This window comes from Arachis ipaensis, chromosome B9, assembly GCF_059453495.1.
Source record: "Arachis ipaensis isolate K30076 ecotype BB chromosome B9, ASM5945349v1, whole genome shotgun sequence".
Lineage (NCBI taxonomy): Eukaryota > Viridiplantae > Streptophyta > Magnoliopsida > Fabales > Fabaceae > Arachis > Arachis ipaensis.
In genome coordinates, this window is record NC_142444.1 from 64,819,089 (window position 1) to 64,845,775 (window position 26,687).

Sequence of the window (26,687 nt, forward strand, 5' to 3'; positions counted from 1 at the left end):
AGTCAACAGATGAGCGGACCTTAGGCGATCAACTTTGCCTCCAAGATAGTGCTTTAGCCTCTGGCCATTGATAGTGAATCTTCTGTTAGAGTTTTCTTCTTGGAATTCCATGATACGAATTTGATAAATCAATATCTACCGGCAAGTGCACCGGATCATAATCAAGTAATCACTCACTAAGAGTGAGGTCAATCCAACGAGTATTGAGAGGTTAATTAACTTTAATCAATTGGTTATTCTAGTTAAACAATCAGATTAATGTGGTTTAGATGATCTTTAGAAATATTAACAGTAAAATAATTGACTGAAATGTAAGTAGCAAGAAATTAAATGACTAGAAATAAAGAGCAGAAAGTAAATGGCTAGAATTTAAAAGTTCATAAACTTAAATTGTGGAAATGTAAATACGGGAAGAGTAAATAACAAGGAAATTAAATTGCAGAAATGTAAAGGAATTAAGAAAATGAACAATGAAGAAAATAAACAATCAGGAAGGAAGTTAAAAGGAAGTAAGGAAAATAAAGATTATTAGGGAGTGGAGATGCTAGATCTTCCTGAATCAATGAACTTCTCTTTTCTCTTGTTCATGCAATGTTAGATCTCTAGCAGGTCATAAATAATTGGATTCTAATTTCTTGGTAACTCAATTTCTCTAGACATGATCAAATGCCAATTCCTCGATCCAATGCTCATAAAAAGAGATGAAGTTTGAATTCTAATCCAAAGCCACACAAATCCTAAGATCCCAATTTTATAGTGATTACATGTCATAGTATCAAGCTCTGATTAAAAATCAAATTCATTGTGAGAATAGAGTTTCAAACTGAATTACCATGATCCCTTTTCCAAGGTTCACATAGAATTCTAACAGATCCAATCCCTCTTCTGATTGATTTAGATCTTTGAAGATCAGAAACTCTCTCTTAGGTAAACAAAGATAGAATCAAGAAGAGAAGAAGTTAAACATTAATTCATTTCAATTTAGCAGGGCTCCTCTCCCTAATAAATGAGGGGTTTAATGACTCATTGTTCTATTACACAAAAATTCAAATTGAAAAAGTCAAAACTAGAAAATAAACTAAAAGTGAAGTACGAGAAAACGCAAAAAGTAAAGTAAGGTCAAGCGCCCTTTTCTAGTTCTAACCCTCCCCCATTTATACTACTTCTCTACTCTCCAAGTGCCTTCGAAGTGTGCGTCGAGATTGGACTCCTTTGGGCATGGATCAGGACTCCTGCTTAAGGCCTTGGCGTCATTTGCTATAGGCACCCCTTATGTACTAAAGGTCTTCTCCAAAATCCTCTTAAGTTCTCTATTAGAGACCTCAGCCTGTCCACTTGTTTGAGGATGATAAGGGGTAGCTACCTTATGATGGACTCCATATTTCTGAACAAGAGAGTACAGCTATTTGTTGCAAAAGTGGCTGCCCCCAGCACTGATTAGTGGGCAAAGCCACTGCTTTCACCCACTTGGACACATAATCAACTGCCACTAAAATGTAGTTATTTGAGTATGAGAGAGGGAAAGGTGCCATGAAGTCAATGCCACACACATCAAACAATTCAATTTCTAATATACCCTACTGTGGCATCTCACTATGGTTTGGAAGATTTCCAACTCTTTGGCACATGACACAGTTCTTCACAAAGTCCCGAGCATCTCTAAAGAGAGTCGGCCAATAAAAACTGCTCTGGAGGACCTTTGTTGCTGGCCTCTTGATAAGTCTATATTTGATGGTAAATTTTATCTTGAATTGAGTGGATTACATCATATAAACTCACATATGTTCACTTAAATAACATACTTTTGTAATTTCTCTCTAAATTGAACCTAAATGTGGAAACATGATTTTTTGTGCCTTAATTGATCAATTTAATTCCACTTTTATTCTATTCGATGCCTTGATATATTTTGTTGAGTGATTGATGAGTTGAGAATTTAGTGTCGATCTAGAATTTCTCAAAATAGGATCACTTCGTTGCAAGTATAGCCGAATCAACAACTAACTCTCAACATCAAATTTAAATCAAAAGATAGTCACAATCAAAACACAATAACCGAGAGTTTGAAGTCCCGGGTCGTCTTCCCTAGGAGTTGCAATTAAGTGTTCTTATTTATTGGCTATCATTGATTGCAAGAGAAGCAAGAAACATAAATAGCAAGAAAGTAGCTTAGCATGAAAGAAATTAAATAAAAGCAATTAAATGATCATGCAAGAAATCAAGAGAAAGAGAATTCAAATATAATAAAACCTCTTGGCATGGATTGACAGCTAAGGTTACCTATCCTGGTCATTGACCACAAACACATGATGATTATGAAGAGTTAATCCTACTTAGTCAACCCTACATCGAGGATAAGTCAAATAGGCATAGTTGATCCCAATCCATAAGTCCTAGTCAACACTACTAATGGGAGACTTAGAGTCCATGAAAACCAAATCAACTAACTACTCTAATGTATCAAACAAGAATGGACATCAATGACTCAAGGGTCACCAAAGTCCTCAATTCCAAGCCAAAGTGAAGAAAAAACTAAGTAAAAACTAAGCCAAGCATTTTATCAAACACTTGGTGTGCATGAAAATAAAATAATATTAAATTACATTAAAAATAAATTTTAACTACCAAAAGCAAGAAAATGATAATAACAACTAAAGGAAGCAACGATTAACATGAAAACATAAATTTGCATTAATTGAAATTAAAATTAACAAGAATATCCATAAACATAAAAATGACAAAAATAGAAAATTAAGAAGAAGAACTAGGAGAAATAAGAAAATAAAGTAAAGAAACATAAAGGAAACTACATTAAAACAAGAATTAAAGATAGAAATTAAAGAGAAATTAACTAAACCTAACCTAATTCTAGAGAGAAGGGGGAGCTTCTCTCTCTATAAACTAAGAGAAAAACATAGAAAATCTAAACCTAATTGCCCCCATTGCTTCCTCTTGGGTTGGGGTTGAAATAGCTTCAAAAATAAGTTGGATTGGATTTTGGAGGAGTAAATCCCCATAGTAGTCCCTGAGATTTACGTGATTACCTAATGTAGTCCTCAAGATCCCGATTTTCCCACTGTAGTCCTCCAAATGGAGCTTCGAGTACTCATAATGGTCCCTGGGCATATTTCTGGTGATGAGACATCACCGAAGCGCTTACGTGGCGTCATTTTTCCATGCTGGATGACTCCAACGGCTAGCTGAGCTGGCTCATTTCCAATTTATACCCACATTGGTTCCTCCCATTATATTTAACCCTAAATCTCCAAATTTTGATAAACAGCTACAAACAACTCAGTTATATTTGAAATTCAGCAGTTACCTAAAGAATCAATCATAATCCATTAACTAAACTAAAGGAAAGAGGAACAATGTAATGAAGAAATAAGCAACCTTGGCACCTTTCCACATTGGCACCCGAGCCGGGTCTCGGGTGCTTAAAAGTCGACGGTATTGTAGCCTGAAAAGGAAGAAAAGCTCATATTTTCATTAACTAAAGAGAGAAAAATCAGAAGTTTAATTAGACAAATTTTATGGCAAGGTATTATTAGTACCTGAATCTCTAGTGCCAAATGTGGCCTCTGAAAGAAAATGCTACGATTCCAAGAGCATTCAAGGCAAGAAACAAAGATGTAGAAGATGATGGCAATGACAAAGGTTCATAAGAGATGGAGGGTGGCCTTTGTCGGCTCACAGAGAGAACCCAAACCATGGTGGAGTAAGTAATTGCCACTACAAGAAAAATACCCATTCAGGTACACTTGAAAAGTGTAGTCAAAAATGAAAAAAAGTGATGCCTTAGGCAAAGGCTACGTTTTTTAGGCTTCAGAGACGCTTTTGTAAGGGATGCCTATACCAGTGTTGCCTATTCTCAAAGGCTACGCTTTTCTGTATCAAAGGCTATGCTTCTGGCCTTTGAGAATAGGGTACGCTTTTTAAGTGATGCTGTTTAGGACCAAAGGCTACGCTTTTCAGCACTAGTGGTTACCAGAGTTCAAAAGAATAGGCTACACTTTTCAGGACTACTACATCACTTTATAAACGTAACAAGTAGTATACCTATAGCTACTCTATATAAGTGTAGCCTTTTGTCCCTCATTTTTTTTTAATTTCTGTTTATATATATATATAAACAGTAATTTCTAATAATATTTTTATTTAAATCTAATATTTGAGAATATATATAATTATATATATAATGCTATATTTTTAATTAAATTAGTTAATTATTATAAAATAAAAATAAACAGATACATATATATAATAATACTGTGCATACAATAATCTTTAAATAATAAAAATTATCCTGAAACAAAATATATTTATATAATGAATATATAATATTGAGATGATCGTAATTTTAAGTATTCATACATCTCACACTAGAATAAGTATACTCATATAAATCAAAATATGCATGAAACCGCACACTTAGAGTTTACTACTAATAAACTAATAGAAAAAACCAAAATATTATATCATTAAAATGTATCTTCTAATAAAAGGCATCATCATCAATCATACATCTTTCAATTTCTAACACTAGCTCCATCTTTGCTAATAAACCATCATGATAGCATCTCAATCTTCACTCACATCTTCAGAATTAGCCTGCATAATTATATAGAAAAATAATTATGTTTTGAAAAAGTACAAGAAAAAAAATAATTAGCATATTAAAAACTAAAAATTTTCAAATTATTGGAACATAGAAACTAAAAACTAAAAACTGTATACCCTTTTGCTTAAAACAACAATCACATTCAAGGGGATACTATAAGTTATCATAAGGGACATAAAAAACCGAATCATAACATAACTTCATACTAAATGAGAAGTAAAATCAGAAACTCAAGTGCATTGTGCAAGTGACAGCAATAACATTTTTCTTCCTTTTTGGTTTTAACATTATAAGAAGCTCAAACTTTGTCCTGGAGGCACCAAAACAGGGTATCCAATAGTATATTAACACAACAATGATCTTGGAGCAACACAAAAGCACAACAGAAGCCACAAATATTGGTCCACTCTAATAACAATAATAATAAAATAACATAATGAAAAAACAAAACCAGAGAAACCAAATCACAGCTCCTTAAATTTCAAATCAAATTAAAAAGATTTGGCAGCCTCCTAAGTTCTAACAAATACAAATTTTAAACTCAACGGCAGATATTCAGAATCCTAATTAACAATTAACAATATATAAACAAATATTATGGAATAAGAAAGAACTGCTCATACCATATCTATGTTTGGAATATGAGTTGATCCATGAGCGCTATTTGCATCAATTGGAGAGTGTTGGGCGTTTTGTAACAAAGCCTCAATTTCTTCCGGCCTCATTCCAGGTTCAGATCGCTGAACTAGTAACTTAATCATGTTTCGCAATCCATGAAGCTCAGCCTCTTGGTGTTGTTGTTTGGCATCTTGGTGCTGCTGTTTGGCCTTCATGTCTCCAAGTTCAGCTTTCAAAGATGTGACTTGCTCTTGGTGCTGTTGCTTGAGTTCAAAAATTTCTGCATGCTTTTTTAAATCACTTCGTGTAACAGATCTTCCATAGCACCTAACCCGACCTGGTAGGTCTTTTCCAAATAAAGACTCAAAAGCTTCCTCATCTGTTTCACCAGCAGCTTGCCGGTTTTGGAAGTCTTCCTGATTAGAAGAAAGATTTAAAATAGAATTAGTTACTATATCCCGAATTTGATTTATAATCATTAATAATTAAATGAACTCTCATACAATTGCATCTTGTGTTTCCTGATCAACTTCCTTCCTTTTCCGACTTGTTCGAGTAGCAATAAACATTTCAAACCTTTTTGGTTCGTCACTTGTTTCCTTTGTCGCGCGCTACAAAATAAAGCCTTAAATAAGTAAGACTATAATAACATAACTAAAATTAACTAAACAAATGCCAGCACGAATATTAAATAAGTATACCAGAGCCACTCGTACTCTTCCAAAATTAATTGGCCCCATGCGATGTGGAAACTTTTGGTGTTCTTTGTGTTTCTTATTCTTTTCACTCATTGACTATAATTGAATAAAAAGTTAGCACATAGAAACAGAGAATAATATAATTAAATTTTGCATCAATAAACAAAATTACACCATACAAAATAGCAGTAGATATAATTGCACAAAATAAAATTCCAGAAAATAAAATTGCACAAAACAGAACAGAAAATAGAATTGCAGCAAATCAGAATCACAGCAAAAATAGAATAGCAGTCTAATTACGCCCAACTTAATTACCTGCTGCTTCCAAGTCCAAAAAAAAATTTAATTCAGCAAAAATAGAATAGCAGTCTAAAGCTTTATACATTATAGAATTTCTTACAGGACGCAGCATCAATTACAGTAATAAGAGTTACTTCTTTCAGGTCACACCAAAGGAAATATATCCAAAGAAAATTCAATTCAGTTTAGGAACCTAGCAGCAATCGAAACAGTAATAATATATTTGCAATTTAGGGTAGAATATGTGTTTGTACAGCATGAGAGAGGACAGATTCCCACATTATCAATCCAATTTTCATTATTTTTCTTATGTCTTAACAAATAGTAATATATTTGCAATTATAGTACCAACTATTTTACCTGGATTGTAGGATGACTCCAATAATAGATCAATTTTATGAAATGACCTTCTGGTACTTGTGTCGGTCGATTTTTCACCATATCTTCGATAGTATCAAAGGGAACAAAGTGCTTCTGCTTAATCCTTCCCTTGAACCGCTTCCAAGCATCCCGAATTGCTTGGATCACCCACTTTTCTCCACTATCTGGGAGGATAAACTTGGTCTGCATATCAACATTGTTATATGCACCTTCTTATATTTAAAAAAAATTGACATTCAATAATAATAGAAAAGTCTTACGTTAACGTAGTTCCACATAAATTTCTTAGCTTTAGGAGTTACAGCATGCCAGCTAGTGTATAAAAGACTAACAAATCTTTTATTTCTACCAATTGTGCCAATGAAACTAGTTAAATTAGACACACTTTGATCGGTGGGTCCTACTGGCTGTCCAATATCAAAAATAACTTCTTCCCGCTGTTCCATAGTTCTTGCATAAATCTCTTTGCAAGTTGTTTTTCTGCGGGTTTTCTTCTTCTTTGGCTCTCCTAGTTTCATGCATTAGGGAAAAAATTAGGGAGTAATTAGTGATGCCAATTGAAAAATTAAGCATTATGATTTGCAAAAGAATATAAAAAATTTGATAGAAATTTCTTACCTTCGTCATCATCAATGTCCTCCATCACATGTGAATAATAATTTTCATCAAGTGGCAAGCTATCTCCCACATCATCACTTAGTTCAGAGCTTAGTCCGTCAATTTCTACAACTATCCCATTTTCTTTTAAGAATTCATCAATAGTTGTAGCCCTTACCCTTGGCTTGCTCTTTTCCTTTCTTGATCCATCTTGCTTCGACATTAAATCTTCAGCTTGTGGGGTAGTGTTTGAGCTAGGCAAAGTAGTGTCATCTTGCCTTTTTTGAGTCCATCATGTGTGAATTGAATGATCTGCTGCTGCCCTTGGTTGACTGTAGGCTGAGTAGAATTTGCCCAACTCTGCTGTTGGCTTACACTTGTTGGCACGCTATTATTCATACTACGAATTGCATCGAGCTTCCTTTTAAGTTCATCTGCACCCACCTTTATAAGCTTAGAATTATTCAAGCCTTGTGTTGACGGTTCACGTTGCACTTCATGCTTTTTTTTCTCAGCCATAGTCACAGTCAAGTGATGCTTTCTTTTTTTATTTTCTGGCTGTTGCGCAGGAAGGCTCGGCTGTACTTCCAAGGTTTTAGGCTTGAAATCAGTCCTTTTTCTTATTGTATCGAGTGTGCTTTGTAAATGAGTAAAATCCAGCTTCTTTGATGTAGAAGTCTTCACTCCTTTGGTTGCACTCAACTCTTTTTGACTTTTGACTACATCCAACCTTGGCATAGTTTCCTCCTTGTCATTAGGTGCTGCACCTTGCATCTCATATTGCTTGCGTTCATTTACAATCTTTTGTCTCTTGGCTTCAAATTGACGAAGCAAATTCTTACTTGATGTTGCTTTAAGATCAATAAATTCTTTATTCCTACACAAACTAATTAGTTAACTCGAGTTAATATAAGCAACAAAGTGATATATCCTATAAGAAACACTAACAACTTCAGAATTTAAAACAAAAAGATGACTTACAAATAAAAAGGTGGAGAAAAATTAGTTATACATATGTACATATTAAGCAATAAATTGCTTAGGCTGACCCATCAGAATCAGAATCTCCAATAAAATCTGCCTCATAGTCTTGGGCAGAAGTCACCTGAGGAACCGTTTCAATAACTGTAGGTCGTAGATCAATCCTTTCCAGAATAAGTTCACCATCATCAGCTGGTATGGCAGGGCTCGTTATATACTCGTTTTGTTCATTATAGAAGGTTTGACGGGCCTCAGACTCAGATTCGTCACTTGTTTTGAATAAGTCTCTTGGGACAGTTTCCATAACATAATGTTTGTTATGTTCATATGGATCTTGCACATAAAAACATTGATGTGCTTGAGATGCTAGTATGAAGGGTTCATTCTGGTAGCATTTCTTATTGAAGTGAACAAATGTAAGGCCATATTTATCTCTCCCAGCATCATACCACTCACACCGAAATAATACTACCTTAAAATGTCCAAAATAGTCTAACTCTACTATCTCAAACAGTCTGCCATAATAAGCTACAATGTCTTGAATGGGACTTTTATCTTTAGCACTTGCAAAGCTTGAAGTTAAAGCAGTTAATGTAACACCACTATTTTGTGTTTTTCTCCTTGCCTCACGCTCCACAGTGTGAAACCTGTATCCATTAATTATATATCCAGAAAATTTTCTTGCAACAGAGCTTGGACCTCGTGATAATTCTTTTAGCCAAACAGGCACATCTGGATCCCTTGCCCGAGTTTCAAACTACTGCGAGAAGGTTTTACTGTGAACTTTTGCTTTTCTCCATTTCGTTCCTCGCTGATTGTTAACCTCATCCTCATGCTCTCTGTAGTTAAAAATAGTTATGTTTGATCGACAAAAATCTAAATGCACTTGATTTAGTGAATAAACATAAGTTGTATTAACTTACCTAACATAATCTGTGACTTCTTCACAGTTGTGTAATACATACACATGGGCTTGAGCACTTGAAATGTCATCGAGATTAATTGGTTCTCCATTTCCCACGCCTAACGAACGGCTTTTGTTAGAAAACAACTTTGATGGCACAACTTCGTCGTCATTAAGATCATCATCATTCCGAGGTCGCTTATTAAGTCTTGTTCACACACCTTCATGCAAGTATCTTGAGCAGAAAGTTAAGCACTCTTCAGCCAGATATGCCTCCGCAATAGAACCTTCGGGGCGACTTTTGTTGCGTACATACGACTTTAATGTACACATGTACCTTTCTGGAGGATACATCCAACGAAACTGCACTGGACCACCCAATCTCACCTCATTTGCTAAATGAATTGGAAGATGAACCATTATGTCAAAAAAACTAGGGGGAAAGATCCTCTCAAGGTGGCATAATGTTTCCACAATCTCTAACTCCAGTCAATCTATCTCTTCCAGTGTGATGAACTTTTTGCACAAGCGACGAAAAAAGGAACTTAGTCGAATCAACGGAATGGCCACATGATCCGGAAGGATGCTTTTAATCGGTATTGGTAGTAAATAGTGTAGCAAAAAATGAGCATCGTGGGTCTTATACCCAGAAACTTTTCTTTCTCCTAGATGTACACACCGTGATATATTAGAAGCACTACCATCAGGTAGCTTTGTTGTCTTCAAAACGCCACAAAAAATCGACTTCTCAGCAGCAGTCATAGAAAAGCATGCCTTTGCCAACTTTGTTCTCTTGCCATTATTCACCTCCTTTGGTTGAAGATTTTTCCAGATCCCCAAATCTTTTAAGTCATATCGAGCATTCAAATGGTCCTTTGTCTTGCCTGGGATATCCAAGAGAGTTCCAATTACACTATCAAGTATGTTCTTCTCTATGTGCATGACATCTAAGTTGTGACGCAGTGGGTTCTTGTGCCAGTAAGGCAATTCAAAGAAAATTGATCTTTTTTTCCAATTCCATGGGAAACTATTTGATGTAGTTTGCTTCTTCCCAAAAACATTCTCAACATTTTGTAGCATCTCAAAAATTTCCGTTCCTTCAATAACAGGTGGAGGGGGTCTTAATTCCTGTTTCCCATTAAAAGACCTTGTATTGGTTCTCCATGGATGATCCATGGGTAAAAAGACACGATGGTCCATATAAACTGTCTTCCGACTATGTTTTAGTTGTAGATAAGAGGTATTTTTGTTGCAACAAGGGCAAGCCAATTTTCCTTTTGTACTCCACCCAGACAACATAGCATATGCAGGAAAATCATTGATTGTCCACAAAAGAGCTGCCCGCATTTGAAAGGTCTCATTCTTTGATGCATCATAAGTTTCGACCCCTATTTCCCACAACAACTTCAAGTCTTCTATCAACGGTTGTAGATACACATCAATATCTTTACCAGGTGATTGTGGCCCAGGAATAAGCAAAGAAAGCATACAATATTCAGGTTTCATGGACATCCACGGAGGCAAGTTGTATACCATTAACATCACAGGCCACGTGCTCCATGAAATGTTCATGCTACGAAATGGGTTGAACCCATCACTTGACAAGCCTAGTCTAATATTGCGTGATTCTTTTGCAAAGTCTTCATCCATTTCATCAAAGTTCTTCCATGCCAGGCCATCAGCAGGATGCTTTAACGTCCCATCTTTAACGCGCTCCTCATCATGCCACCTCAGACTAGCTGCCGTCTTTGAGCACATAAATAATCTTTGAAGTCTTGGAATTATAGGAAAGTATCTCAGAGTCTTTGCAGGAATAGGACGACCTTTCTTGTGAGGTTGGTTCTCGCTATTATCACTAGAATTTTCGGTATATCGAGAAGTTCCACACACACGACATTGTTTTTCATCCTTTAGTTCTTTCCTATACAGGAGGCAATCATTTGGACAAGCATCGATTTTTTTATAATCTAGACCTAAATCTCTTATCATAGCCTTTGTCTTATGGAAAGATGAAGGTATGTTAATGTCAGGCATTGCCTCTTTCAATAGCTCAAGAAGGGAAGTGAAGGATGCATTGCTCCAACCGTGCAAACACTTTAATAAGTACAGACGGATGGTAAAAGATAATGTAGAAAATTTCTTGCAACCCGGGTATAACTCTTGACTTGCCCCATCTATTAAATTGTAAAACTTTTTAGCCTCCTCATTTTGGCCTACAGTAACACCCTCAGCGTGAGGCACATCTCTAAATGCATCATTAAGCAGTCCTTCGATGTCATCGCATGCACCTTCTTCATCATCCGTGTCATCATCAACCACCATTGGGATTGTCCATTCCCCGTGATTAATCCATGTTCTATATCCCTTAACAAATCCATCAGCGACTAAATGGTCAAATACCACATCTCTTCTATACCACTCAATGTTACAACACCTCTTACAAGGACATTGAATTTGTTGTCCTTCTGGTTCTCCCTCAGAGTATGCAAAGTCTAAGAAACTAATAACACCATTGATATACTCTTCACTATACCTCGGTAGATCCATCCAATCCTTCGGCATATCACAAAACCTAACCGATAATTTATAAATTTTTTAGGAGGAAAATTTATAAGGGATCGCAAAGTGAAGATAACAAGAATAGAGGAGGAAGGGTGTTATGAAATATAAGGGGAATGGGCAATGAAAAGGACTTTCATAGCCTTGTAGTTAGGTTGGGAAATAGTTCCTAATCTTAGAAGTAATTCTCTAAACATTTTACTAGAAACTCATTTAAGTAAAACAAATAAAGGAAAACAAAGAATTTATTGTGCATAAATATTAAGTTAAATTGCAACTTCAAAACTAACAAAACAATCGAGGTGGAGCTACACATGAATTAATAGTATAATCATAAAGTGAAAAGAAAAAGTATATATTGTACCTTGCCATGGCACGATCAATGTTTTGACAAAATCCACTTGGAAGCTTTAACCAAAAACTTCAATCTGTTTGCTACCAAATAAAATTCTAAGATATTAGAGTATAATCATATTTAGTCTTGATTTATTTTTATAAATTCTAAACTGATATATTTAAAATGTAAGGAAAAAAATTAAATAGTAAAAAATGGTAGAGCAATCTGTTGTTGTTACCATAAATAAAATAAAATAAAATAATATAACAAGCTAATATATATTGCAATTGGTTATTACAGTAGTTGACAAATTAAAATGAGTAAGTAATGAGTGTGTGCGCTCAATTTATTGAGAGAGACAAAGTGACTCAGCTGGGTTGCCACCATTCTATTTTATTTGTTTTCTTATTTTAAATTTTTTAGTATTTATCCGCTCCTCATAACCAAGTATGATTATGCTGCTAAACTTATAAAATAATTCTTTTTTGGGTTAAACATTCCTGACTTTGCCTAAACAAGCAAGGTTTAATTCCAAGTCTCACAAAAGATAGTATACTAGTTAATTTTAAGTATACTTGGCGTTAATTAGTAAATGCATGACTACAAAAATATTATTTATATATTAAAATTAATTATTATTTATTTGTATATATATATATATATATATATATATATATATATATATTATTTAATTTTTTTAATATATATTTTTATATTAATAATTAATTTTAATAGTGGATATTAATGTTTTTTAAATATGGTTGACATGACTAATACGGCAAAATGTTACTAGCTATATATATATATATATATATATATATATATATATATATATATTATTTAATTTTTTTAATATATATTTTTATATTAATAATTAATTTTAATAGTGGATTTTAATGTTTTTTAAACATGGTTGACATGACTAATACGGCAAAATGTTACTAGCTAGTAGATACGGTTAACAACCAATGCGGTTTTGGACTGGTCAGCAAAAGGTGCAGTATTGATGGAACCGTGTAAGTGATATAGTTACAACATGCATATTGTGATGAATTGATTATTATAGTAGTTGACAAATTTCATATATATACAGTTCCAACAAATGAATTTGCTATCTATATATATACATATGTATGAATCTTGAAAGGATAGAATTGAAAGAAAAAGAAACTATAAATTAGTACCAAGTCCATGAGGGAGACAAGGGGCATTATTACAATTGCTATCTATGATAACGATAGAATTTGCTATCTATGATTTGTGAATTCATGAAATAATTATAATTTGCTATCTATGATTTGTGAATTCATGAAATAATTATAATTTAGGAAATAAAGTCAAGTCATAAGGGACATTATTACAATTGCATCCAAAAATTTCACCACTGCACCTCTGCTATAATTAAACTAAAAATCCTTGATTTTAACTCCTGTTTTGCACTGATATGAAATCCCCAAATTCTACACCCTTATTATTATTACCAAAAATCCATCTTCCATCCATTGATTAAAGCCAAAATAAGAGGACCAAAAGCCACCATTTTACACTCATCTCTAAAGTGGTTATTGTTGGTACCACAGAAAAAGAATTCATATTCACCATAATGTTTTAACAGCTTTCACTACCTAATTCCCATATCAATTTAGAGTAACCATTTGTGTATTGGTATTTGTGGAACTAGTTACATGATTCTTTTAATTAGATATTTATGGAGCAATTAGTGTAAACATAATATATCCACCCAGATCCAGGCATCCATATATTTTAAAATTATTCATTATAAGATAAGATGTAAGTTGAACAAATATGCATTGTTTTAGCAATTATTAGTGGTATTATTCTTTTGGATCATAAGAATTATTATAATGTAGATTCAGGTAGGAACTTCGAAACTAAAATTGTAATAACAATGTGAAGTTGTTCTTGTGTTATACTGAAAGATAATGTATATCAACAAGGAATTAAAATAAAAGTTGGCTTATGAACTATACATCACTCACCTGCGTAAACGGAATGAAATCCCAATCCCAAATTCACGAGTTCTCCTGCGCCGCAACAATCCCAAATTCACGAGTTCTACTGCGCCGCAACAATAACGGAATGAAACCCTCAAATTATGAGTTCTCCTGCGCTGCAACATTAGCATGCATGTTCATCAATTCATAAATTCACAGTCTATCAAAACCCCAAATTGCAACCCTAAAATCGGAACCCTACCCTCTCAGATTTTAGAAACCAAAAGAAGGTGAATACATACCTCCTTGACGATGGTGAGCGAATAAAGACAGGCTTTCAGTCGAGCAAAGAGTCTTCCTGATGTCAACGCCCAGCGAAGAGAACCGGCATTGAAGATGAGTGGCGGCGTCGTGGTGAGTGGTGAGTGGTGAGTGATGAAGGTGAGTGGTGGAGATGGTGACTCCGTGAACGGTGACGCCGTGAGTGGTCTTCTCTGATTTGGGGCCAGGGTGATGATGAAGGGAATCGTCGTAGCTAGATAGGGATCGCACGTGAGTGTTATGTTTTCAGTGGCCAAGTAATTTTTTTTTATTTGCTTAATAAGTGTCTATACGCGTGAATGTATCATTTGGTGAAAGGTGAAAAAAATTTACTAAGTGTTAGATATAGATAGTGGACATTTGACTTGAAATATATTAGGCAACACTTTTAAAATGCACCTGAAACATGACAAATAGGCTACATTTTAAAAGTGCTCTCTTTGGTGTAAAAAGTGAACCCATAACTCTTAAGTTAAGGCTACGCTTTATAAGTGATCTTTATAATATCTAAGGGATCATTTTTCAAGTGATGCCACAAATGTGATTCCTATTCTCCTACAAAAAGGAAACATGGAGAAAAGCGTAGCCTATTCCTAGAATAGGCTACGCTTTTCAAATGTAGCTTAAAAAAAGTGTGGCTGAATGGGTGTTTTTCTTGTAGTGTGCTGTCACAGAACCTATGAGTGAGAGCCCTGCAATTGAATTGAGGTTTGGAAGCTGAGACAGGACAATGGACTATCCCAGACATTTGTATTCTAACTTCAAGAAGAGATTTTTAAAACTTAAACTAAAGCGCTCATGATGTGTAATTGACTGCAGGATAACATTGAATCACTTTTACAAATGTTAGAGATACAAATAGGACGATTTAAACGTTAAGGACACAAATAGGATTTACCCCAAACGTTGGGGACAAAAACGATACTTTACTCTAATAAATAAACTATATCAAATAAACTCACCAAATGCTGCTTGAGCAAGCTCCATATATCTGTTGTACGTTTTCCCAGAAACAGCTTCATGCAGCTGAACCCAAAGCAATAAAGTGTACAGCTGCCAACAATATGCTATGGTTTAAGAAAGGATTCCCCAAACTATCCACAAAAATCTCAGCTAAAGGCTTAATCCAAATCAAAGCAGTAAATATAACAAACAGTTAGTTTGCATAAAGGATGATGCGACCAAACTATCCACAAGTGATCATGGACAAATTGCAAGGAATCTGATCAATTCCAAGCCAAAAGGGGCGTGCAATCCTAGCAGCAAGAATGAACAACACCAATGAAAGGAATCCCATGAATGCAGCAAGGAGAACCTTCCAGAACCCATCAAGACCAGCAAAATGAAGGTGAGCGTGGTCGAGTCTAAGCCTGAAGATCTGGGCATTCTTCTTGTCGAAATTGAGCTTGTCCTTACTCTTGGGGCGCTTTCTGAGGTCGGGAGTAGGGCCTTTGGGAGTGCTAGGGCGGCGAATGGTAGCACGAAGGCCGTTGGAGGTGGAGGGTTAAGCATCGGGGTGGATGCAGGCTTGGAGAGCATAGAGGAAGAGAATTGAGAGCCTAAAGAATACGATGAAGAATGCGAGGAAGAAGGAGAGCGAAGCGTGCAGAAGTGGGGCTTTGTACAATAACACCAACTACGAGGAACCAATGTGGGTATAGTGGGAAATGATCCAGCTCAGCTACAGCGTGACAAAACGATGCCACGTAAGCACTCCAGTGATGACTCATCACTAGAAATATGCCCAGGGACCATTATGAGTACTCAGAGCTCTATATGGAGGACTACAGTGGGGAAATTGAGATCTTGAGGACTACATTAGGTAATCACGCGAATCTCAGGGACTACTATGGGGATTTACTCTTGTGGCCCAAAATTCTCCCCCAGCGATTTGCATTAATGAGCTCACGTGACTCGGGTCACGTGTACACGTGGCCGAGCTCACACTTGTGCGCGCGCACGCATCACTTGTGCGCATGCACGGATGCTGGAACTTCCAAACTCCATTTCTTCATCGTTTCTTCCCTTTTTCATGCTCTTTTTCTCACTTCTTCAACCCATACTTGCCTTGGAAACCTGAAATCACTTAGCAAATACATCAAGGCATCAAATGGGATTAAAGTGAATAGAATTTAGCAATTAAAAGGCCTAAAAAGAATGTTTTCACTTTCAAGCACAATTTAGGAAGAAATTATGAAACTATGCTATTTCAATGGATAAGTGCAAGAAAAGTTGATGAAATCCACCCAAATAGAGCAAATAAACATCATAAAATGTGGATTCATCACATCCCCACACTTAAACAATAGCATGTCCTCATGCTATACTCAGGAAGGAAACAAGGGGTATTATTCAATGCAAGTAAACTACCTACATGCAATCTATCTACATGAATGCAACTACTTAGTCAAAATAAATCAATTTCCAAGAATACATATATGAACATAAGGTCTAAAGCAATCTTAACCAAGACAAATCCAAAATTGATTAGAGTGATTGAAAAGAATTAACAACTTGCAAGATAAGCAATAATAATAAGTAGAAACTTCTAATTGAGCATTTGAACCCTCACCGGATGTGTATCCGCTATAATCACTCAAGTGTATAGGGTCAATTCACTCATTTTTTTTCTAATCATGCTTTCTAAGATTTGTCTTTCATCTAACAATCAACAATTATTGAATGTATGCATACAAATATCATGAGGGCTTTTCCATGGTTGTAATGGGGCTAGGGTGAAGTGAGCTTTAAATTTGAATCTTTGACTAACTTAAGCTCTCACCTAACCTACATAACAACCTATACAACTCAAAGCAAACATAACTACCCATTCCTCACTTTTCTTACACACTCATGCATTTTCTTTTCAATCACAACTCATATGCATTTTTATTTCTCAAACTTTGGGTCATTTTGTCCCCTTTCTATTATTTTCTTTTTTTTCTCTTTTTTTTTCAAACTAAAATATATATACAAAAGTGACAATGCATATGGTTTAAGTATTTGATGCACGAGCATGTACCCAATTCCCAAGATTTTCAACAACAAAACAAAAATCCACTTTTATCTCAACCAAAGTTCCCAAACTTTTCCACACTTATATGATGCACACTCTCACTAGTCTAAGCTAATCAAAGATCCAAATAAGGGACATTTATTATTTTTCACTTTAAGGCTAGTAATGTGCTAACTTTAAGAACAAAAGGGGATTGAAATAGGCTCAAAGTTGGTTAACAAAGGAAGATAAAAGGGTAGGTTATTTGGGACAAGTGAGCTTAATGAAAAGATGGCCTCAATCATATAAATGCATATATACATCAAGCAATGGACATAAAGAATCAAACAAATCAAAGATTGCAATCATAAAAAGAGAATAACACACAAAAGAATGAAAATAGTGGTCAAATGGTGTAACCATACAATTAGGCTCAAAACTCACATGCTTATGTGTTCTTAGCTCAAAAGGCATGTTCCACAATATATTTCAAGCAAGTTTCAATAAAAAATTCTACTCCAATCAATTAGGATGTCAATTAGGAAAGTTTTCTTGGAAAATTTCATTAAATTAACTAAGCTTATTATATGTACGCAAAGACATGCAATAAACTAAGAAATAATGTAATTAAAGCTCTAAGATATATACAAACTAAGAAGAAAAAATGCAACTAAGAATTCAAAAAAAAAGAATGTGAAAGTGTTAGGATTAGAGTATGTCACCCAAGATGGTCGATCGATGACAACCTCCCCACACTTAAGGGTTTGCACGGTCCTCCGTGAACTCAAAGGTGAGCAAGGGGGTGTAGTGACTTCGGATTGTCACCTTCAGCTGGTAGATCAATCGGCTGCTGCATGCTCTTTCTCCCGCTTCCCTTGTTGCTTATGGTGACTCCTTCCATGAAAAATGGAAAATAGGATCGCAACACAATTAAATGCAAAAAAACAAGGAAGCATGGATTGTTGGAATGAGGTGATATTCACTAAAATTAGTGAGTGAGTTAGTTTGTGACATAATCGAAACAAGTATGTGCATTCTAAGTTGCGCGCAGTTTAGAACACACACACTAACATATATAGAAGACTATGCCACACTTAGACAAAATAAGCATGCACTTCACTCATTCTAGTGTGCTTGAGATACTTAAAAAGAAACTTGTATGCCAAGAAAACAAACAAGCAATAAAGAAGCATGAGAGCATTCAAGAAAGAATCAAGGAATTGTGAAATGGGCAATAAAGCACACCTAATTGACATGAAGTGGAAAACATGGCAAGCATAATCCACAAAGCTTAAAAAGCTCAAAAAGTGTCATTAGGCAAGCTTATGATCCAATTTCACAATTCTCAATGTTAATGCATCAAATAGGTGACTTAAATAAAAATCAATCATAGCAAACATCACCTAACAAAAAATGCATCAACTAAGAACAAATTGCCAAACTATAGATAATGAAATCAAAATACATGGTGGCCAAACACATGCAATTTAGAAATCCAAAAATATTCATGAAGACAATGTCATAAGTCCTTAGTATGAACAAAATTAACATGAAGAACTCAATACCAAGCAATAAAGTATGACCTCAATAAAGACATCCAACAATAACTAGCAATAACAACATCGATAATTAAGCAACAATATCTCAACAGAATCAATAAATCAACTCAATTATCCAACACTTGGCACCAAAACAGAGAATTAAACTTAACTAACTAAATAACTAACTGACTAACTACCTAACTAACAAACTAACTAAAGATGAGTGTCGTGGGTGGTGAAGTATGGTGGCGAGTGGTGGTTGAAGGAGGGAAAGAAGAGAGGAGAAGAGAAAAGAAGAGAAGAAGTAGAGAGAAGAGAAGAAAAGAAGTATAGTAGGAGAAAACAGGGGCGTGCGTACGCACACAAGGTCATGCGCACACACAAGGGGTCACGCGTACGCGTGAAGAACGCATGCACGTGATGCGTGTGAAAAAGGGAATCGACGCATACGCGTGAAAGGGAGAAAATGGAAGATGACGTGTACGTGTGTCGGACGCGTACGCGTCGATGGCAAAATGAAAAGGGTTGTGTGTTTGTACTATGTGTGCCAACGCTGCGAACAGAGGCCTTGTTTTGATGTGTGTCTATGCACAGGCCTGTGCCCACGCACAGAAAGGCAAAAAAAATATTTTTTTTAAGAAAATAAAACATAAAAAATTAACGCCTGATTAGCCATCTGTGCGTACGTACACAGGTCCGTGCATACGCACAAGAGCCAAAAAGAGGGGGAATGCGGACGCACAAGGTGTGCGAGCACTCCAAGCAGGGGCTGTGCAAAGGGGTGTACGTACGCACAGACATGTGCGAGCGCACTGGTGCAGAAATTGGGGTGGTGTGCGTGCGCACATGCTCTGTTTTTCTCAAAAAAATTTTAGTGCCTTAAGGCACCAAACTTGACATCCAAAATGGCTTTTCCAACCCCAAAATTTATTCTACCCTAAAAATGCAAGATCAACACAAAAATTCTACCAAACTAAGCTAATTAAAAGAAGTGAAAATTCAACAAACAAATGCTAAAAGAGAGGGAGAGTTAGAAAGATGTTACCAAGTACTTTTATTTATTGTCTTTAAGTTAGACAATTGGGAGAGCCCTTGCTATGGTGGCTTGTGCTTGACTTCCCCACCAATGCTTGAATTTTCAATGTCCTCCGGAATCCCAATTCTAACCATTAACAAAAACAAAAGACAACCAAAAAGCAAGCTATTTACATATTAACATATTTCCAATAGCCAACAAATTTACAGCATGCAACTCCCTGGCAACAGCGCCAAAAATTTGATGAGTTGAAAATTTAGTGTCGATCTAGAATTTCTCAAAATAGGATCACTTCGTTACAAGTATAGCCAAATCAACAACTAACTCTCAACATCAAATTTAATTGTAAAAGATAGTCACAATCAAAACACAATAACCGGGAGTTTGAAATCCCGAGTCGTCTTTCCTAGGAGTTGCAAATGAAGTGCTAAGATTATTGGCTATGATTGATTACAAGAGAAGCAAGAAATGTAAATAGCAAGAAAGTAGCTTAGCATGCAAGAAATTAAATAAAAGTAATTAAATGATCATGCAAGAAATCAAGAGAAATGGAATTCAAATGCAATAAAACCTCTTGGCATGGATTGAGAGCTAAGGTTACCTATCCTAGTCAATGACCACAAACACATGATGATTATGAAGAGTTAATCCTACTTAGTCAATCCTACATCGAGGATAAGTCAAATAAGCAGAGTTGATCCCAATCCATAAGTCCTAGTCAACATTATTAATGGGAGACCTAGAGTCAATAAAAACCAAATTAACTAACTACTCTAATGTATCAAACAAGAATGGACATCAATGACTCAAGGGTCCCCAAAGTCCTCAATTGCAAGCCAAGAGTGAAGAAAACACTAAGTAAAAACTAAGCCAAGCATTTTATCAAACACTTCGTGTGCATGAAAATAAAATAATATTAAATTATATTAAAAATAAAATCTAACTACCAAAAGCAAGAAAATGATAATAACAACTAAAGGAAGCAACGATTAACAGGAAAGGATAAATTTACATTAATTGAAATTAAAATTAACAAGAATATCCATAAACATAAAAATGACAAAAATGGAAAATTAAGAAGAAGAACAAGGAGAAGTAAGACAATAAAGTAAAGAAACATAAAGGAAACTATATTAAAACAAGAATTAAAGACAAAAATTAAAGAGAAATTAACTAAACCTAACCTAATTCTAGAGAGAGGGGGGAGCTTCTCTCTCTAGAAACTAAGAGAAAAACATAGAAAAGCTAAACCTAATTGCCTCCCTTGCTTCCTCTTGGATTGGGGTTGAAATAGCTTCAGAAATGAGTTGGATTAGGTCTTGGAGGCCCAAAATTCGTCCCAGCGATTTGCATTAATGAGCTCACGTGATTCGGGTCACGCGTATGCGTGGCTGAGCTCACACTTGTGCGCACGCACGCATCGCTTGTGCGTACGCACGGATGCTGGAACTTCCAAACTCCATTTCTTCATGGTTTCTTCCCTTTTGCATGCTCTTTTTCTCACTTCTTCAACCCATACTTGCCTTGGAAACCTGAAATCACTTAGCAAATACATCAAGGCATCAAATGGGATTAAAGTGAATAGAATTTAGCAATTAAAAGTCCTAAAAAGTATGTTTTCACTTTCAAGCACAATTTAGGAAGAAATCATGAAACTATGCTATTTCAATGGATGAGTGCAAGAAAAGTTGATGAAATCCACCCAAATAGATCAAATAAATATCATAAAATGTGGTTTCATCAGTGATTTTAGGTTCAATTGGCAAGAATGACTTGGAGAAAGTGGAAAGAATGCATGTAGATGGGAGAACACATGAGGAAACAAAGGAGAAGATCACACCAATGTGTGCAGACGAGATTCGGCCAGTGTACGTACGCACAAGTCCTGACATGTGATTGCATTAAAAAGTCTCGTGGTTCGCAACTTTTGGTATCTTTTGGCCTAATTCTGCAAAGTTTGAAGCTAAAATGGAAGAGCTAACAAGGGGCCAACATACCATATCATACATACACCATATTAGATAATTTTAGGGAGCTTTAGTTTTAGTTTTTCTTAGGATTTTCTCTTAACTCTCTTAGGGTTTAATTAGGATTTATATTAGAATTTTATATTTTCTCTTTGATTATACTACTTTTGTTGCACTTTCTTATAGTTAAAGTTATATATATATATATACCTTTTGAATCTTTGAGTTCTTGGTGATTAATTTGATGTTTATTAGTTATTACATGTTTGATTGAGTTGCCATTATTGATTTTATTCATTGGTTGGTTATAGTTTCAAGTATTTTTGTAATATAACTATGTTTGGTCATTATGCCCACCAAGCGTTTGTAAAAATGTCAATTTTGAATATGTAGTCGATTTTTACTCCTTGGCTTGGGAAAATAGATACATGGGATACTAGATTCATAATGTCAAATATTTAGTTGAAATTTTGGGTTATTAGTTGCTCTTGTTTATACTAACGCTAGCTTTTCACTAAGTTAATTTGTAAGTTAGCTTGGACTTGTGGATTAAGAACAATTATGCTCACTTGACTTACTCTCGATGTTAAGAGTTGACTAAGTGGGATTAACTGTAACACCCTAAATACCCCAAGCCTTACCTCATGTTGTAAAGCAAAGGATAATTAAAGGTCATGAAAATTCTAAGGCATATACAAAAGCTTAAAAACAGAGTTTCAAAAGCGCGAAAGGTTCACACGAAGTTACAAGCCTAAAGGCACAAGATAAAGATACAAGATAACAAGGCCTATGTAGATATGTAAGTATAATAGTCATAAAGATACTAGCCTCAGCCTGCGGAGTTTAAGCTGACTAGTTATATACAGACATAACAGAGTTCTGAAAGTTAAAACAGCATATACTTTATCTCTCTCAAAGTTGGCCTCTATGGCAAATAAAGATATAAAAGTGAGAGTACTAAACAAAATATCCAAAATGACTCCAAAATATGATAAAGATCCTCCGCTCTGTCAGCATCACGTAACTCACCCAGGTGGGTTATGACCTGTAGCTGAAAAACAACAACGAAATATGGTATGAGAACCGGAGATTCTCAGTATGGTAACAGTACCCAATAATGTAAGATATAAGATTCCAGGACACCAGAGCCAATCCTAGAACTTCACATCAAGCATAAGATTCAAACTTAAAGCAGAACTAAATTCAAAACCATAACTTTAAAACCATAATAAAATGGGGTAATCCAACTTAGGGGATTTCTAGTCTAACATTTATATCGCTGTCCCACAGTGATAAACCCCATATTTAGGGTTTATCTTGTGTTGGATTTAGAGCATTTTGCTAACCTTTTCTTACATTTAGCCAATGAATTAGCATGGTTTTGTGATCTCTCCCTTACTTGTGCCTAAGTGTAAAAACATGCTTTCGAAGCCTTTAATTTGACAATATTATTTCTTCCTTGATTCCATAAGATGCCTTGATGTGTTTGCTAGTGATCTCAGGTTGAAAAAGAGCTAGAAATGGATCCAAGAAGTGAGGAAGGAAGCATGCAAGTGGAGAGAAGCATAAAAAGTCAAAGAATTAATCCCAGCCAAGGACGCGCGTGCGCACCAGGCGCGTCCACGCAACTCGCGAAATAGGCCAGAGACGCGTACGCATGCTGTGCGCATACGCGTCGCAGTCCGCTCGTGATTCCTTTAATGCAACTCGTGCCTGGCAATTTTGAAGGGTTTCTGGACCCATTTGGAGCTGGATTTTTGGCGGGAAAACACTCAAAAGGACCAAGGATTAAAGGGGAGGGGGGATGCATTCATACTTTAGACACACTTGAGGCTAGTTTAGTTTTAGTTTTTAGAGAGAGAAGCTCTCACTTCTCTCTAGGATTAGAATTAGGATTAGGTTTAGTTCAATAATTTAGATCTAGGTTTCAATTCATGATTTCCTCTTCTTCTACCTTTCAGTTTTATGTTGTTACATTCATCATTCTTCTAGTGTTGTTATTTCTTTCTTCTATTTTGTTTGTAGATCTACTCTTGTTCATTCTATTTTCTTTTAATACAATTTAAGGTAATTCATGTAGATCCTGTTTCCTTTGATTGTTGTTATTAATTCCTTGCAATAAGTAGTTGTTAGATTTCATTGTTGTTATCAAATTACTTTGCTTTCCTTTATTACCTTCCAAGTGTTTGATGAAATGCTTGGTTGAATTTTAGTGTAGATTTTATTCCTCTTGGCTATGGTAGAGTAATTAGTGATGCTTGAGTTATCTAATTCCCTTGTTGATTGATAATTAGAAGTTGCTAATTGATTTGGATACCACTAAAGCTAGTCTTTCCCTTGGGAGTTGGCTAGGACTTGTGGAATCAAGTTGATTCATCCACTTGACTTTCTTCCATGGTTAGAGGTTAACTAAGTGGTAGCAATGGACAATTGTGGTCATAATTGAGGAGGATAACTAGGATAGGACTTCTAATTCTCACAACCTTGCCAAGAGCTTTCTAGTTGTTACTTTATTTTCATTGTCATTTACCTTTCATGTCTAATATCTCAAAAACCCCCAAAGATACTTCATAACCAATAACAAGGACACTTTATTGCAATTCCTAGAGAGAACGACCCGAGGTTCAATACTTCAGTTTATAAATTTAGGGGTTTTAAATTTTTATTGTAACTTCTTTCGCCACACCCTTGACTCGATATCAGTGAGAGGTATTCAGGTGCCCATCACTGAGCAGGCTATTGAGGACGCCCTTACCTGTAGCTCAAGGCAGGTGATACTGATGCCTTCGAGCAGGCCGAGGTGGAGCTACACTGTATGACTTTCGATTTTGATGCCTTGAGGGCAGTGGTAGCTACCCCGGAGGCTCCCTGGGTCATGGATGCAGAAAACAAGGCACACAAGGGTATGCGGTTTATCTATCTGAGCAAGGAGGCCAGGATATGGCAGCAGATTTTCGCCCACTATGTTGATCCTTGTGGCTATGTTGATCCTGATCAGCTGTGTGCTGGAGGGGAAGGAGGTCTATTACCCCCGGCTGATCAGGCGGTTCATGTGGTGGGCCCACATCCGAGGTATCTTTCCATTTTCCGTCCTTGTCACCCAGATGATTCAGCGGGCCGATGTCCAGTGGCTCCCAGAGGACGTATCACCACCCCCACCGCTCCCTGAGAAGGAGCCAGTGACCATTCCATGGGAGTCTTGGGTGAACGAGAATCCTCCTTCCCGGTGCCGATCTCGGGCTAGAGCAGCAGAGGAAGGAGCTAGACCTTCTTCATCATCAGCCCCAGCATGACCCTCTACATCAGCAGTTGCAGCAGCACTTCCTTTACCACCACTACCAGCACCTCAGCCGACCTAATTGCTGGTTTAGCATCTTTTCTGATTCATGGAGCGCGGCCAGCGTCAGATCATGCGTTGCCTAGATCGGATTGACCAGATGTTTGTGGCCCAGGGCCTTGAGCTACCCCCTTTGCCAGAGTCTTTTGGTTCGGATGAGGAGGCCCACGAGGAGGGGCATGCGGATTTACATGATGAGGATACTCACGAGGAGGTACTGGTTCATGTGGAGGCACCATCCCAGACCCAGGCTACTCAAGAGACACCTCCGCCATAGCCCCAGCCAGCGCCAGAGCTGACCGGTGTACCTCTCCCTGAACCTAAGGATTAGCATCGAGGATGATGCTTGATCTTAAGTGTGTAGAGGTTGCCGTTGGCACCATTGGTGGACCGGTAAACATTTTGGCGTATTTCCTAGTTATATTCTCCTAGTTATCTTGTTTTGCACACTGTTGTATATATTGTTTATTTTGGATTACTTGGGATACTTTTGCCTTAGTTGTTGCATACTTTGTCGTTTTGGATGTTAGATATTTTGGATGCTAGATTTCGTACTTTAGTTGGATTTTTTCTTATATAGTTATCTTTTAGCTTATGGTTGTGATTAGAAACTATTTTGGAATTCTTAAGACCTAGTTAACCCCTTTTGCATATGAAACCTGTTTTGATTGAAAAGAAAATGGTGAACTAAGGAATTTTTGGAAATTTTTAATCACAACATTGCATTAATAAGCTTAGTCAAAATGATGAAATTTTCAAAAGAATCCATCCATAGAGCACACCCCCAATTGATTGAAAAAAATTTTTTGTAACTTGCTTGAATTCATACTTTGTGAAGCATGTATTGAGCCAAGAATACAAGCATGTGAGATTTGAGCCTATTGATGTGGTTACATTTTATAACCACCTATTTTCCATTCTTGTGTGTGATTGTTCTCTCCCGATGATTGTGATCCTTAATTTGTTTAATTCTATATATCCATTTATTCCTTGTATTCATGCATTTATATGTTTGAGGCCATTATTTCAATTAGCTCACTCACCTAAATCGTCTAGCTTCTATCCTCCATTGTTAACCAATTTTGAGCCTTTGCTTAACCCAATTGTTCCTATTTTAGCACATTACAAGTCTAAAGCGGAAAACAATAAAGTCCCTTGTTTGGATCTTTGATTGGCTTAGGCTAGTGAGAATGTCATATATTCGAGTTTGGGGAATTAGGAACATTGGTTGGGATAAAAGAGTGTTTTGCATTTGTATTTGAAAAATTGGGTGCATGCTCATGTATTGATTAAATGTATAGACCTTATGCATTGAAAAAAAAAGAAGAGAAAAGAAAAGAAAATAAATAGGAAAAGAAAGAAACAAAGAAAAAAAGAAGGGAATAAAAAGGGGACAAAATGCCCCAAAGCAAGGCTCAATAAGGATCAATGCATAAGTGTTGGAAAAAATCAAAAGAAAATGTATGAGTATGTAAAAAGTGAAGGATGGTTAGTTAGGGTGGTATTTAATTGTATAGGTTAGGTGGGAAAGTCTAG

The 26,687-nt window shown here is 36.0% G+C and overlaps 1 protein-coding gene and 1 pseudogene across 1 annotated transcript; both read right to left on the reverse strand.

Moving 5' to 3' along the window:
- Window positions 1-5,238: 5,238 nt before the first annotated feature.
- On the reverse strand, window positions 5,239-5,979 carry LOC148544903 (uncharacterized). Its single transcript, XM_088499009.1, has 3 exons — window positions 5,941-5,979; window positions 5,743-5,850; window positions 5,239-5,655 (listed from the first exon to the last, which is right to left on the reverse strand). The coding sequence occupies exons 1-3, from the start codon at window positions 5,977-5,979 to the stop codon at window positions 5,239-5,241; spliced, it is 564 nt and encodes a 187-aa protein (XP_088355135.1).
- Window positions 5,980-9,316: 3,337 nt separating this feature from the next.
- Window positions 9,317-11,671, reverse strand: LOC148544904 (uncharacterized; annotated as a pseudogene).
- Window positions 11,672-26,687: the final 15,016 nt, after the last annotated feature.

What these genes read in the sequence shown, in the direction of transcription:
- LOC148544903 (XM_088499009.1), bottom strand. Translation starts at nt 5,979, where the DNA reads ATGGGGCCAATTAATTTTGGAAGAGTACGAGTGGCTCTG. An exon ending in GAAGAGTACGAGTGGCTCTG is followed by an intron (nt 5,851 to 5,940) that starts GTATACTTATTT and finishes TTTATTTTGTAG; the next exon opens with CGCGCGACAAAGGAAACAAG. An exon ending in AGGAAACACAAGATGCAATT is followed by an intron (nt 5,656 to 5,742) that starts GTATGAGAGTTC and finishes TCTTCTAATCAG; the next exon opens with GAAGACTTCCAAAACCGGCA.